Source organism: Choristoneura fumiferana, chromosome 24 (genome assembly GCF_025370935.1).
Source record: "Choristoneura fumiferana chromosome 24, NRCan_CFum_1, whole genome shotgun sequence".
Taxonomy (NCBI): domain Eukaryota; kingdom Metazoa; phylum Arthropoda; class Insecta; order Lepidoptera; family Tortricidae; genus Choristoneura; species Choristoneura fumiferana.
This window is the reverse complement of record NC_133495.1, coordinates 2,303,830-2,319,551: the sequence shown is the minus strand read 5'-3', so window position 1 is coordinate 2,319,551 and position 15,722 is coordinate 2,303,830. Positions and strand designations below refer to the sequence as shown.

The 15,722-nt window shown below is 36.0% G+C and overlaps 1 protein-coding gene across 1 annotated transcript; it reads left to right on the top strand.

Annotated features, from left to right (window-relative positions):
* The first annotated feature begins 207 nt into the window (after nucleotides 1-207).
* Nucleotides 208-8,668, top strand: LOC141441902 (uncharacterized). Its single transcript, XM_074106796.1, has 3 exons — nucleotides 208-491; nucleotides 888-1,935; nucleotides 8,634-8,668. Exons 1-3 carry the CDS (start codon nucleotides 273-275, stop codon nucleotides 8,666-8,668), a joined length of 1,302 nt encoding a protein of 433 aa, XP_073962897.1. The 5' UTR covers nucleotides 208-272.
* The last annotated feature ends 7,054 nt before the right edge of the window (nucleotides 8,669-15,722 follow it).

Below are 15,722 nucleotides of genomic sequence, written 5' to 3'. Positions count from 1 at the left end.
AATACTCTATTTACGTAAAACTTATTCTTACTGGCTCGTTACTGGTTATGAGTACTTATGAGACTAAATAAACTGGTATCCACAGCCACCAAATTTTGGCGTTTGATAATTGTGCGTTTCTGAACGCAACCACGTGAAATGTCAAATCTATCTATTGTCATTGTCAAATAAAATGTCATGTCATGAGGTTATGCTATCGCACGCACGCGGTGCGTGAGTTTTCTAAATTTGTGTGAGTTATTGGCTGTTTTAGTAAAAAAACATTAATTAAAATGGATGAAGAAGATGACAACACCTTTAGTGCATCATGTGATAAAAATAGCACGCCTAAAAAACGAAAAGTAGATAAGCCAAAAAAACGATCCCAGAAGTATACAAATTTATGGGAAAAAGAGTATACATGGCTGACAAACGATCCAGAAAATAGTTCAAACGCAAAATGCAAAATCTGTGGAGTAATTTTTAGTATTTCTTCAGCTGGAATTGGACACGTAAGTAACTAATGTAATGTAATGTACCATTACACTCCCTCGTTGCACTCTCCTGTGGCCCGGCGGAAGACCAGTGCTGGTTTTTAACCAGCGATATGCTGAGCCGGGACCTTTTTATAGCGGCAACATTTCCTATTGTTATTTTTACTTATTATGTGTCATTGCTGTTATAAATAAATTATTTTCTTTCTTGCTTTCTTAATTAATACCGTACGGTTGATTGAATTGAAGGGTTGGATTGGATTGGATGTGTATGTGTTCTGTGTATGTGTGTTCTTGTATCTTGAATAATTGTTTGCCTAACTGGTTGTGGTGTTGGTGTGTGCCGTGTGTGGTGTTATTATGGCGTTGGTTGGTGTGGTGTGGTGAAGGTGAAGCTTATTTCATTGTTTACAGATAAAGCAACACCAAGAAACAAAGATGCACAAATGTAAAACTGAAGCAAAGAAAACATCTGGAGTTCTTGATAAATTTCTTACACCTACTACAAGATCTGAAATAGAAGTATCTGATAGAGAAAAAATAACTGCTGCTGAACTTGCTCTGACCTATCACACTGTGAAACACAACTTATCCTATAACAGTATGGACTGTACTGTCAAACTCAATAAAATTATCTATGTGGATTCAAGCACAGCCACTAGTATCTATTTAGCTAGAACTAAAATGGAGGCATTAGTTTGTGAGGTGTTGGGGCCATATGCATTACAACATGTGATAGATGATTTAAATACTGAAAATCTTTACTTTTGTTTGCAGTCGGACGCATCAAATAAGAAAAATATAAAATTGTTCCCATTAGTGGTGCAATACTTCACAGCAAAAAATGGCATTGAAAATAAATTAATAGATTTCTATGAGAACAGTAACGAGTCAGCCGATGGCATGTTTCAAGCTATACAGGAGTCAATGGCATTGTATCAATTACCATTTCATAAAATATCAGGGCTAAGTGCAGACAACACAAATTCCAATTTTGGAGTAAACCATTCGTTGTTTACTAACATGAAAGAGTTAATTCCAGATTTAATAAAAGGAAATTGCCATGCGCACATAGTGCATAACTGCATGAGACACTCCATGAACTTCTTATCATATGATATTGAAAATGTAATCCTGAAAATTTATAGTCACTTTTCTCATTCAGCTGTCAGAAGAGAAAATCTAAAATGTTTTGTTGAAAGTGTTGATAGTGATTTTCATGAGCTTAAACGCCATGTAGGAACCAGATGGTTAAGTCTTTTACCTTGCATAGATACTGTACTTGTAAACTGGAAACCAATAAAAACTTACTTTTTGAGTTTAGGAGAAGATTGCCCTATGGTTTTGCAAAATTTACTTTTATTGAACAACAGTGATGTGAATTATGATTTGATTGAGATTTATATGCATTTCTGCAGTCATATTTTACATTTATTTAACAAAACTGTCAAATGCCTGGAAGGTAACACTAACAATAATGGATGTTTACAACATAATGAGTATGCTCAAAAAAGAATTAACAAAAGAAAGGAAGATTGCTTCTTTGGATATGAAACAATGAAAATGCTAAGACAAGTTGGAGAATCTTCACTAGAATCTAATCACAGGATTTGCAAAAATTTTACATTATTTCTTGACAAAGCTTTATGCTATTTGGAGAAGTGGTTTAATTTTTCAAATCAAATTTTTTTGTTTTCACTGAGTAACTTCAATTTAAAGTCACCTATTTCATTTCAACATTTTGAAAATGTTATTGGTGCATTAAATATACAACAAAAACTTGGTATAGTTATGGACAATTTGTATTCAGAAACAATACTTCTAAATGAAACTTATGAAAAAATAATGCAAAATAATAAAGATTTTTCTGACTTATCAACGGCTCAAAAATGGCAATACATATTCAATAAAAGTGAAGATTTTCCAAATATTTTCAAATTCATTGCATATATTTTGTCTGTCCCTGCCACTTCAGCTTTCACGGAGAGAGTCTTCTCCCTTATGAAAGTAAAGTGGAGAGACGAAAGGAATAGAGCTGCCCTAAATTTAATAAAAAACGAGTTGATTATATATTTTAATTTAAACTTTGATTGCAAAGAGGCTCTAAATATCTTCAAGAACGACAAATGTTTGTTAAATGTAGCAAAAAGCAATAAAAAGTATATTTTTAAGGAGAAATAATAAATACTCTTTTTTTATTCTGTGTACTTTATTTTTGTCCTTCTAAAATGAAAAAAATACTTTATTCGCCCTAAAAAAAGGTGGCAACCGTAGTGGCGACCGTCAGAGCTAGTTAGACTGGTTGAACTCGCGCTTGTTTTTCAGTACTCCAATATCAAATGTGTTTTTTTTTGTGTATTAACACTAATTACTGTTAAGCAATCTTAAGTTTTAAATGTAGACATTAGCATACAGTAACATCAGTTTTATTCAAGACATGCTATCCTAACCGTTTGAATTTTAAACAAAGTAGGTATATATCTATTTTGTTTAGTAAAGAGATAATTTGACTTGATACGCAACCCACAAATAATATACCTACCTATATAATATAAAAGAGTCCCCATATTTATAAACGAGCATGCAATTAGTCATGACAACTTAAGTTTTTAAATGTTTGATTGAATGGATAAAATATTTTTTCAACATTTTGCTTTAGCACACTTTTAAAAAGTGTTTTTTTGTTTATTGGACATGGTAAACGAGCAAATGGGTCTCCTGATGGTAAGAGAACACCACCGCCCATAAACATCTGCACCACCAGGGGTATTGCAGACGTGTTGCCAACCTAGAGGCCTAATATGGGGTACCTCACGTGCCAGTAATTTCACCGGCTGTCTTATTCTCCACGCCGAAACACAACAGTGCAAGCACTGCTGCTTCACGGCAGGATAAGCGAGCAAGGTGGTGGTAACAATGGTGGTGATGGTGGTTTAATATCTAAATAAATCTTGTGACCAGTCCATGACATAAAATTATTTAATTTTATATCCGAATAAAATATCAAAACTTTTCAGGTCAATGTATATAGGGTTGCGGTATTAACGATAGAGGCGCCCTCCTTTTATTTCAAGACTTTTGACGGACTGTACCTACCTATTTTACAGGGAATACCTACGATACTTAATCACACCAGCAAGTTCTGTTTATTCAGAAAGACTATTTTCTGAGGCAGGTTTGATGTATGAAAAAAGCGCAGGGTCACTAGTAGAATGACTAGATCGCAAAATGACCACATCGCTCATAGTCTACATCTCAAAATGACAGACTCGCAAAATGACTTTATCTCATCTACTCAACATCTCATTCTGTCTGAGTCGCAAAATTACTACATCGCTGCTTGTCAACGTTTCATAATGTCAGAATCGTAAATGGCCTTCATCTCATCAAGTCCATATCTCACAATGTCCAAGTCGCAAAATTACCACATCGCTCCCGGTCATGATCTTAAAAAGTGCAAATATCATTATAGCTAAGTCATAAAATGACTAGGTCGTCGAAAGTCGGGACAGTTACGCTCAATATATTTGGCCTTTTGGTCTATACAACTTTATGTACGTATTAAAAAACGAACATTACATCCGAATTGAGAACCTCCACTTTTTTTTAAGTCGGTTAAAACACCTGTTACTTTTAACTATTATTGTAGGTTCGTTGTCATCGCTGGGGAACCCTCTAAGGAAATACATGAAATATTGTAGGTATTACACATTTCAAGTTTATTAAAATTCAAGTTTAAAAAAAAAACAGGATTACATTGCTTGTAAGTTTTGTCGGGAAGTATTGTCTTCTATAAACCTAAATAAATTACATTAGGGCGTTAAACACTTATGGAATTAAATGCTTAAATTCATTAGCTCCTGATTAGTGTACATATTGTTTAGAATCTGACAGTAATTTCTAACCTCGTACCTACTTCTGTTACGAATCGGTCAGCTGTTCACGCTAGCTATAAATACTGTCTTTATTACCTATTTCATCATACAACTAGGCTACTTCGTACTACCTGGTCTTGCTTGTCACTCTCTTGTTCTCACAACTACTTCGTATTTCACTTATTAACCACCTCACTTCACTGCTTTTTATGCTTGGTATATAGTTGCGTTGCGGTTAGTTTCAGGTGCGGTGGAGTCACTGTGGGTTACCTGAGCTCAGCTATCTGAGCGCCTCCCACGAATTTGTTCGCCAACTACAGGAACAGATTGAACGCCAAGAAGCCGAGAACACCCAACGGCTGTTTGACGAAATAATGCCAGCACCAAACGTCTCCTCAACACGACCGGCAATAGGTTCTTCTGGGTCACCGGTTGTAATAGATTTGACTAAGGACACTTCTTTTGAGTCTAGATCAGTGCTTTTTCAAAGTCATAATAAATTTTAAAAATATCTTAAATTAAACAGGTTCATAAAGAAGATCAAAAAGACTATATAAACAACATCTCAGTGTTCATAAAAATACAATTTTATATAAAAATCGTATAAGTATCTTAAACGAGCTAAAAACATGTAATGAAAAATTACAACACAGTAGGTACGCTTATGTCACAGACACGTCCGGGCTACGGGAAGAAATAAACCGGCTAGAATGTGCCCTAAGGGACTTAACTAGCAAATACGAATTATGTCAAAATCAAATTAGTGAACACATTTTGGCCGCGAACGAGCTTGTTGATTTATGTTCATTTAACGAACAGCGCGTCAATTCTTTGTTAGCGCGCGAGAGCGCATTGCAAACTAAATTACATAATCAGTCCGAGTTACCCACCCGCAGTATGGAATTCTGTGACATATCTGTAGGTAATGATGGAAATATCTGTAAGAATATTAATAAAACCCTAGTATTTTCTGATAGGATAGGAAAGGGATTGGGCAAATTATTGTATAATAATATATCAAACAGCTGTGTCATAAATAACTGTATGCCTAATGTCTCATTCAAACAAATAATTGAAAAAATTATGCTCACTCAGGTAACTAAGCAGTCAACCATTGTATTAATGTTGTGACGGGTCCGACGTTAGGTGTTCGGACATAAAAACTGGGTTCGATTTACTATCAAAACTAGGTGTTAAAAACATTATTATAGGTGCGTTTCCCTATTCTGCTTCTATAATAAATCCAATAATCATTTATATCGTTTAAACAAATTATTGTTTAAGATGACGAGCCGTCATAGTGACGTTTTATTTTTTGACACTAATAATGTTATTAGTGACTACCGACTGACCCCCGACAAGCTTGCTAAAGCCTTAGCATGTTATATTAATTCCGTATTCGGAAATCACCACCAAACTCGAGTATTCCTTTATTTATAAATACTATGGAAGATGTTCTAAGGAAATCAGTAAAACGTAATAAAGCGCTGGTGGTCTGCGGGGACTTTAATATCGATATTTTATCACAATCCGTTGAAAAAGACCAGTTTATTTCTGTTTTCAAATCTTTTAATTTAAATTTCTTATTTAATGAACCCACCAGAGTCACAACCACTTCGACCACATGTATTGACAACATTTGCTTAACTTGTAAGTATTTAGAAAAAGCTGTTATCAGTGGAGTACGATCGGATCACAAAGCTCAAACAGTGAAGTTACCTCGGGCTAGGGGCGGTGTTAATCAAACCATAGAAATTAGGCCGTTGAACAAACAAAGACTTGACCGTCTCAAAACAAACATCGCGCAAAAAGTAAACAATTTAAAAGTAAATACTAAAAATCCAAACGAAAATTTCAAAATATTGTTAAATACTGTATGCGAGGAATACGATACAACGTGTAGTAAAAAACGTATTAAAATAGGAAACAAACTATCATTCAATGAATGGGCTACACCCGGAATACGTAGGAGTAGGGACGTCTTATATGATCTTTATGATAAGAAATCGTGTACCACTGATGAACGTTTCCACCAGTATGTCAGGGATTATTCAAAATTATTCAAAATTATATGTAATAAAGCAAAAGCAGCCCATGTAACTAATAAAATTAAGTCCTCTGATGATAAAATTAAAACAGTTTGGAAAATTATAAATACTGAAACCGGTCGACGTAAGAACGCGGAGTCCTCTATATCATTAAAGATTAACAACGTATTAGAAACGGACGCGGTTAAAGTAGCTAACGAGTTTAATGCCTACTTCTCTAAAATCCCCATCGAAACGACAAAATGTCTCGCGTCTGCCTCAAAGTTAGCTGAATCGCTCTTAAAACAAAATGTATCTATTCCAAACTTAAGTAATTTTAAATTCACGCATGTCTCTCCCTGTGACATCAATAAGACTTTTAGATTATTGAAAGTAAAAAAAACGGAAGACTTGTGGGGCGTCTCAGTTAAGGTTCTACATTCCATTTTAGATGTCGTTGCTCCAACTTTAGCATTTATTTTTAATAGCTGTATAGATGAAGGCTTATTTCCAGATTTGATAAAATATAGTAAAGTAGTTCCTATTTTTAAATCAGGTGATAAAGATAATCCCTCTGATTATCGTCCTGTGTCCATCCTATCAGCGTTTAGCAAAATATTGGAAAAAATAATGCTGACGCAAATGATCGCGCATTTTAATACCCATAAAATCATGCATCCACAACAGTTCGGATTCACAAAAGGCAGGTCTACTACAGACGCGGGTCATAGTTTAGTTAAATTCATATTGCAAGCTTGGGAGGAATCACATGACGCTATAGGTGTATTCTGCGACCTTTCGAAAGCTTTTGATTGTGTGGATCATGATACTTTAATTTGTAAGTTAAATTTTTATGGTATTCGTGGCCTCGCTTTAGAACTCATTAAATCTTACCTCACACAAAGAAAGCAAAAGGTAGCGATTAACGGAACGGTATCAGAGGGATCTGTGGTCGAAATGGGAGTGCCTCAAGGATCCATTCTTGCCCCATTCCTGTATCTTATTTATGTAAATGACCTTACTTATATGGTAAGCCAAAAGTCGGGTATAGTTATGTTTGCTGACGACACGTCTTTACTGGTCAAGGTTAGTAGAAAAGATACCGACTTCATTGAGCCCAATGAAACCCTGTCCGTGATATCCGCATGGTTTGCTGCCAATAATTTGTCACTAAATCCTAAGAAAGAAAACTAAATGTATTAAATTCTCGTTGATAAATTAATCTAGGTCGAAATCAGTTTCTAATATAAAGTTAAATGGTCAAACTATTGAATTTGTAAAATCAACAGTATTTTTAGGAATAACGCTCGATTCTAAACTACAGTGGGGACCTCACGTCACAGCAATCGCGGGTAGATTGAGCTCTGCTGCTTTTGCAGTTTGGAAAATACGGCAGCTAACCGATGTGGCGACGGCACGGTTGGTGTATTTTGCTTACTTTAATAGCATTATTTCGTACGGCCTTATTTTATGGGGATCTGCTGCAGACATTGAGTCAATTTTTATCTTACAAAAGAGAGCAATTTATAATTTGAAGACGCGTGAATCTTTAAGATCTTTTTTTAAGGAAACAGATATCCTAACCCTGCCGTCGCTTTATGTTTTTGAAATAATCATGTATGTTAGGAAGAACATATGTGATTTTCCCACTAACGTCGATAAGCCAAAGGCTACTAGAAACACAGGGAAGCTTCCATCGTACAGACTGGCTAAAACCAAAGTCTTCTGGAAAATTGCATACGTTTTTCTAATAAAATTCCGAAAAATATTATAAATGAAACGGATACAAAATTCAGATCTATTGTCAAGAAGACATTAATATCAAAGGCGTATTATAAAGTTAATGATTATATCATGGACAGGGATATTTGGAAATAATTCCGATCCGCATTAGCGATCGCATCAAATAGCGAACCTACTGTGTTAAAAATACAGTTGTGTTAAATACTGGTGATGTATACATATCATTTAATAATATTGTAAAAAAATATATACCTCGTTGAGTTTCTTGCCGGATTCTTCTCAACAGAGGTTTTTCCGAACCGGTGGTAGATTTTTTTTGACATTCATAAGTGCTTGTTATAGCCTAAATTGAATAAAGATATTTTGACTTTGACTTGACTTTGACTTTATTACATCAAATCAAATCAAAATCATTTATTTGGTTACAAATAAGTCTGTGCCCAGCAGTAGGACGTAAATAGGCCGATGATGATGACAAAAGATCTTGTATTATAATTTTTTCCATTGCATTTTAGGTCATCAAGAGGTGGTTATGTTGAAAATGCAGTAGGATATGTGGAAATTAAAAGAAAGAACACTGAATGTTTCGTCAGGGCTAAAGTTGTTCCAGAGCATAAAATAACAAAAAAATATTATCTAGTGACTAATCACTTAGATGAGAAAATAGTAACATAATTGAGGCAACATGTGATGGTTGTCCTGCATCGACTGGTAAATACTTAATACTACTGAGTAAATATTTATGGTAAATGAAGATTATATTTTCATTGTTTTGTTTTATTTTCAGGTGGATGTAAACACACATTGGTGATGTTATATTGGTTGCAAAAAAAAGCTACTCAACGATCATCTACATCCACAGATTGTTATTGGGCTAAACCACGATTAGCTAGTGAGGGAACACGACCAGTATCCTCCAAGGATATTTTTCCATCCAAGAAAAGAGGAATAGAACTAGGACCAAGAGATCCGGAGAAACTTAATATATTTTTTAGTTGAAACCGACACTATATAACATATACGGAGAGAGATTACAGCCAAGCAGATATGGAAGAAATTAGCCAATATATTTGAAGACTGCGGCTTGTATCGGCGCGAATTAATTGTTGAGACAACTGCATCGAGTTGACTTCACGGAACATAACGACATACATAGAACATGTTATGTCTCTTGTGCACCTACTGCCAGGTATCCAGACTGTAGATGATGGATGAGGATATAGCTGAAATATTACTGAGTTGATTACCTGCGGAGTACGATACATTGGTCTCAAACTTTGAAATCTAATATCATTTCTTCGGAGAAGCCCAAGAGTGAACTGGTAAGAACACGTTTACCGCAAGAACCTCATTGTGGTGCATCACTACACGCTGCGCTACGCTCATCACTAGACGAAAACCTGCCCCCAGTCGTCTGTACGGAGCACCGAAAACCTGCCCCCAGTCGTCTGTACGGAGCTCCAGAGCGCTTCCGATCGGCTTTCACGCCGGACCTGTGCCACTAGTTTACCGCATCTGCTTTATCACATTCTTACACGCTACGCACTTGCATTTATATAAGTTATTTCCCCTTTTTGATCTTCTAAGCGTTAGTGTATTGTACGTTTGAGCTTATAAATAGTTAAATGTGGTGTTCTTGTTTCACTTGAGTAATAGAAGCCTAGACTAGACCCACATCACCGTGATAATATATTATCTTAATTTCTTGCAAGTCTTAACTCTGCTATGCAAGTTGCGGAAAGTTACATACGAAGAATGAAGAATGATCACAACTATGTGCTAAGAATAAGGACAGACAATGGGGGCGAGTTTCTGGGTGACCTAAAGGAGTTTAGTAAACAAGATAAATTAGACAAGAGTTTACATGAAGTTACACATCACAACAGAACGGTACTGCGGAACGCATGAACAGCACCCTGGCCGAAAGAACACGAGCACTTTTGCCAGAAAGCAATGTGCCAAAATATTTATGGCACGAGATAATTAAAACGCATATCTGCTCAACAGAGCACCAACAAGAGCGCTCAGGGGAAATGTTCCCGCAGAAATATTTTTAGGAATAGGGCCACCGTTGAACACCGATATAAATGAATTTAAAAAACATCCTGACGCGAGCTCCTTACTGCAGGCAAGAAAAAATGTCGGAAAGAAAAAAGTCGGTGTCACTATAGCTGTCCTTGAACGCACGCCGATTGGTCATTCATTCAATAGTGCCAGCCAACATAATTTATAAGACCATAGACAACGATCCATCAACTGGAAAGCTTAATATTGACCCGTATATTCAAAATTGGTCAATTACCCATACATGGTCAATTATACAGGTTTAGAATAGACCACCGATTGGGGACAAAAGTTGCCCTGAATACGCAGATAGAATAATAAAAACAAGAATGTGGGAGAAAATATATAATAATGTTGTAGAAGATTACAGTGAATTGGCTAAGTAAAGTTTTTTGGAGAGGTGCTAACTATATTTTTTTTTCGACAATCGACGTCTTTTAAATATCCTATTATTTATTCTGGACTTCTAATACATTACGTATGCAAAATTTCATAGGAATCGGTGCAGTAGTTACGGCGTGAAAGCGTAACAAACAAGCAAACAAACAAACTCACTTTCCCCTTTATAATAGTAAGAATTGCAACTGCACTTACACCATTGCACTGCAATTGCATTATTGCATTATTATTACATCAAATCAAATCAAAATCATTTATTTGGTTACAAATAAGCCTGTGCCCAGCAGTGGGACGTAAATAGGCCGATGATGATGACGAAAGATCTTGTATTATAATTTTTTCCATTGCATTTTAGGTCATCAAGAGGTGGTTATGTTGAAAATGCAGTAGGATATGTCGAAATTAAAAGAGGGAACACTGAATGTTTCGTCAGGGCTAAAGTTGTTCCGGAGCATAAAATATCAAAAAAATATTATCTAGTGACTAATCACTTAGATGAGAAAATAGTAACATAATTGATGCAACATGTGATGGTTGTCCTGCATCGGCTGGTAAATACTTAATACTACTGAGTAAATATTTATGGTAAATGAAGATTATATTTTCATTGTTTTTTTTTTATTTTCAGGTGGATGTAAACACACATTGGTGGTGTTATCATGGGTGCAAAAAAAAGCCACTGAACCATCATCTACATCCATAGATTGTTATTGGGCTAAACCACGATTAGCTAGTGAGGGAACACGACCAGTATCCTCCAAGGATATTTTTCCATCCAAGAAAAGAGGAATAGAACTAGGATCAAGAGATCCGGAGAAACTTAATATATTTTTTAGTTGAAACCGACACTATATAACATATACGGAGAGAGATTACAGCCAAGCAGATATGGAAGAAATTAGCCAATATATTTGAAGACTGCGGCTTGTATCGGCGCGAATTAATTGTTGAGACAACTGCATCGAGTTGACTTCACGGAACATAACGACATACATAGAACATGTTATGTCTCTTGTGCACCTACTGCCAGGTATCAGGCAGACTGTAGATGATGGATGAGGATATAGCTGAAGTATTAATGAGTTGATTACCTGCGGAGTACGATACATTGGTCTCAAACTTTGAAATCTAATATCATTTCTTCGGAGAAGCCCAAGAGTGAACTGGTAAGAACACGTTTACCGCAAGAACCTCATTGTGGTGCATCACTACACGCTGCGCTACGCTCATCACTAGACGAAAACCTGCCCCCAGTCGTCTGTACGGAGCTCCAGAGCGCTTCCGATCGGCTTTCACGCCGGACCTGTGCCACTAGTTTACCGCATCTGCTTTATCACATTCTTACACGCTACGCACTTGCATTTATATAAGTTATTTCACCTTTTTGCTCTTCTAAGCGTTACGTTTGAGCTTATAAATAGTTAAATGTGATGTTCTTGTTTCACTTGAGTAATAGAAGCCTAGACTAGACCCACATCACCGTGATAATATATTATCTTAATTTCTTGCAAGTCTTAACTCTGCTATGCAAGTTGCGGAAAGTTACATACGAAGAATGAAGAATGATCACAACTATGTGCTAAGAATAAGGACAGACAATGGGGGCGAGTTTCTGGGTGACCTAAAGGAGTTTAGTAAACAAGAGAAATTAGACAAGAGTTTACATGTAGTTACACATCACAACAGAACGGTACTGCGGAACGCATGAACAGCACCCTGGCCGAAAGAACACGAGCACTTTTGCCAGAAAGCAATGTGCCAAAATATTTATGGCACGAGATAATTAAAACGCATATCTGCTCAACAGAGCACCAACAAGAGCGCTCAGGGGAAATGTTCCCGCAGAAATATTTTTGGAATCTTTCACCGTTGAACACCGATATAAATGAATTTAAAAAACATACCTGACGCGAGCTCCTTACTGCAGGCAAGGAAAAATGTTAGAAAGAAAAAAGTCGGTGTCACTATAGCTGTCCTTGAACGCACATCGATTGGTTATTCGTTCAATAGTGCCAGCCAACATAATTTATAAGACCATAGACAACGATCCATCAACTGGAAAACTTAATATTGGCCCGTAAATTCAAAATTGGTCAATTACCTATACATGGTCAATTATACAGGTTTAGAATAGACCGCCGATTGGGGAAAAAAGTTGCCGTGAATACGCAGATAGAATAATAAAAACAAGAATGTGGGAGGAAATATATAATAATGTTGTAGAAGATTACAGTGAATTGGCTAAGTAAAGTTTTTTGGAGAGGTGCTAACTATATTTTTTTTCGACAATCGACGTCTTTTAAATATCCTATTATTTTTTCTGGACTTCTAATACATTACGTGTGCAAAATTTCATAGGAATCGGTGCAGTAGTTACGGCGTGAAAGCGTAACAAACAAGCAAACAAACAAACTCATTTTCCCCTTTATAATAGTAAGAATTGCAACTGCACTTACACCACTGCACTGCAATTGCATTATTGCATTATTATTACATCAAATCAAATCAAAATCATTTATATGGTTACAAATAAGCCTGTGCCCAGCAGTGGGACGTAAATAGGCCGATGATGATGACGAAAGATCTTGTATTATAATTTTTTCCATTGCATTTTAGGTCATCAAGAGGTGGTTATGTTGAAAATGCAGTAGGATATGTCGAAATTAAAAGAGGGAACACTGAATGTTTCGTCAGGGCTAAAGTTGTTCCGGAGCATAAAATATCAAAAAAATATTATCTAGTGACTAATCACTTAGATGAGAAAATAGTAACATAATTGATGCAACATGTGATGGTTGTCCCGCATCGGCTGGTAAATACTTAATACTACTGAGTAAATATTTATGGTAAATGAAGATTATATTTTCATTGTTTTTTTTTTATTTTCAGGTGGATGTAAACACACATTGGTGGTGTTATCATGGGTGCAAAAAAAAGCTACTGAACGATCATCTACATCCATAGATTGTTATTGGGCTAAACCACGATTAGCTAGTGAGGGAACACGACCAGTATCCTCCAAGGATATTTTTCCATCCAAGAAAAGAGGAATAGAACTAGGATCAAGAGATTCAGAGAAACTTAATATATTTTTTAGTTGAAACCGACACTATATAACATATACGGAGAGAGATTACAGCCAAGCTGATATGGAAGAAATTAGCCAATATATTTGAAGACTGCGGCTTGTATCGGCGCGAATTAATTGTTGAGACAACTGCATCGAGTTGACTTCACGGAACATAACAACATACATAGAACATGTTATGTCTCTTATGCACCTACTGCCAGGTATCAGGCAGACTGTAGATGATGGATGAGGATATAGCTGAAATATTACTGAGTTGATTATGATTACCTGCGGAGTATGATACATTGGTCTCAAACTTTGAAATCTAATATCATTTCTTCGAGAAGCCCAAGAGTGAACTGGTAAGAAAACGTTTGCCGCAAGAACCTCATTGTGGTGCATCACTACACGCTGCACTACACACATCACTAGACGAAAATCTGCCCCCAGTCGTCTGTACGGAGCACCAGAGCGCTTCCGATCGGCTTTCACGCCGGACCTGTGCCACTCGTTTACTGCATCTGCTTTATCCCCTTCTTACGCGCTTGCATTTATATAAGTTATTTCCCCTTTTTGCTCTTCTAAGCATTAGTGTATTGTACGTTTGAGTTTATAAATTATAAATAGTTAAATGTGGTGTTCTTGTTTCACTTGAGTAATAGAAGCCTAGACTAGACCCACATTACCATGATAATATAATTCAATCCCCATACAAAATTGTGAGAAGTTTCCAAAATTTTCCTATATGAAAAATTCCATAATTTTGGCAAGTTTCCTTTGGCAAATCAAAACTTATAAGTAGTAGAGCCTATTAAGACATAGATATGTCTATAGGAGATTCCTTGAAAATTTACCGATTCAGGGAAAAAAAAACATTGAATAAAATTGAGTGCCCCTTCAGAGCAGAAGAAGAACTTGACACCTATATAAACTTTAATTGAAAATAACTAGGACAATACTTGCATAAAAATTGCATCAACAAGACAGAACTACACAAAATTTACTCCATACAAAACTATCCTTCCAAAAAACAATCTATTTATTTACCAAAACAAAGAAGTGCCCCATACCATTTTCAATTCATTTTTTTCATGCTTGACATGGCATTTAGTGCCACCTGGCGTAGGTATTTATTTTAGACTTCTTTAGTAGAGGTGAAGAAAGAAACGAAACTGGAATATCGACAGGAATACATTCCTGAATGTTCAACATTTTTGTTTACTTTTTAATCATCACTGTTAAGCAACCTGTCCCTCAATCTTAGTACTTAATTAAACTGATCTTGAAGTTGTTTACGGTTAGGAAAGTGCGCCAGCATTTCACAATTCACAACTATGGCGATTATCAGTGGGTATTCGATCTGAATCTTTGGCAGCAACAATGCTATTTATTTTATTGCGCTATACATTAGCGATTCCGTCCATTCTACCTTGTTCCTCGTAACGTATAAAATAAAACTACTCCACGGCGTCCACGGGCAACCTATGATAAATAATCTTTGATCCCTATCCCTGTGTATGACTGACAGTTTAACTGACATTTCTGAGTGGGTCTGTGGGTTGGGTGACACTCTTTTCCGGCTCAGATAATACCGACATGGAAATACCGACCCTATTTTTCTTTCAGACGCCCATAGAAACTGAGGGCTGCAGAATAAGAAAGATTTTCCTAACTAGGCCTTGACCGTATTGGATCAAGGTTTACGTTGAATTTGATTATAAAATTAAACTGATCCGAAATTAAATTACATTTTTTATTTCGATAGAATTACATTAAATAATTACATTAGATAGAAAACATTCATTGTTTAAATAAGTTTCTGTTAAAATCAGGGATGGGTATTAGGAAAATATTTTATTTTGAATGTTGATGGATGAGGCGCGTTTGACCGGTTTTTGCGCCATAGTACACGGTCTAGTTATAGGTTAAGGTCTTTGTTGTAAACACGAAAAATCAGATCGGTATTTCCATGTTGGTATTATCCGTGTCGGTACATACTCATCTCTTCTCAATCCATGTCATTTGTTTTGTTCAGTGCAGCCAATTTAGCGTTTTGCTGGTAGAGTAGAAC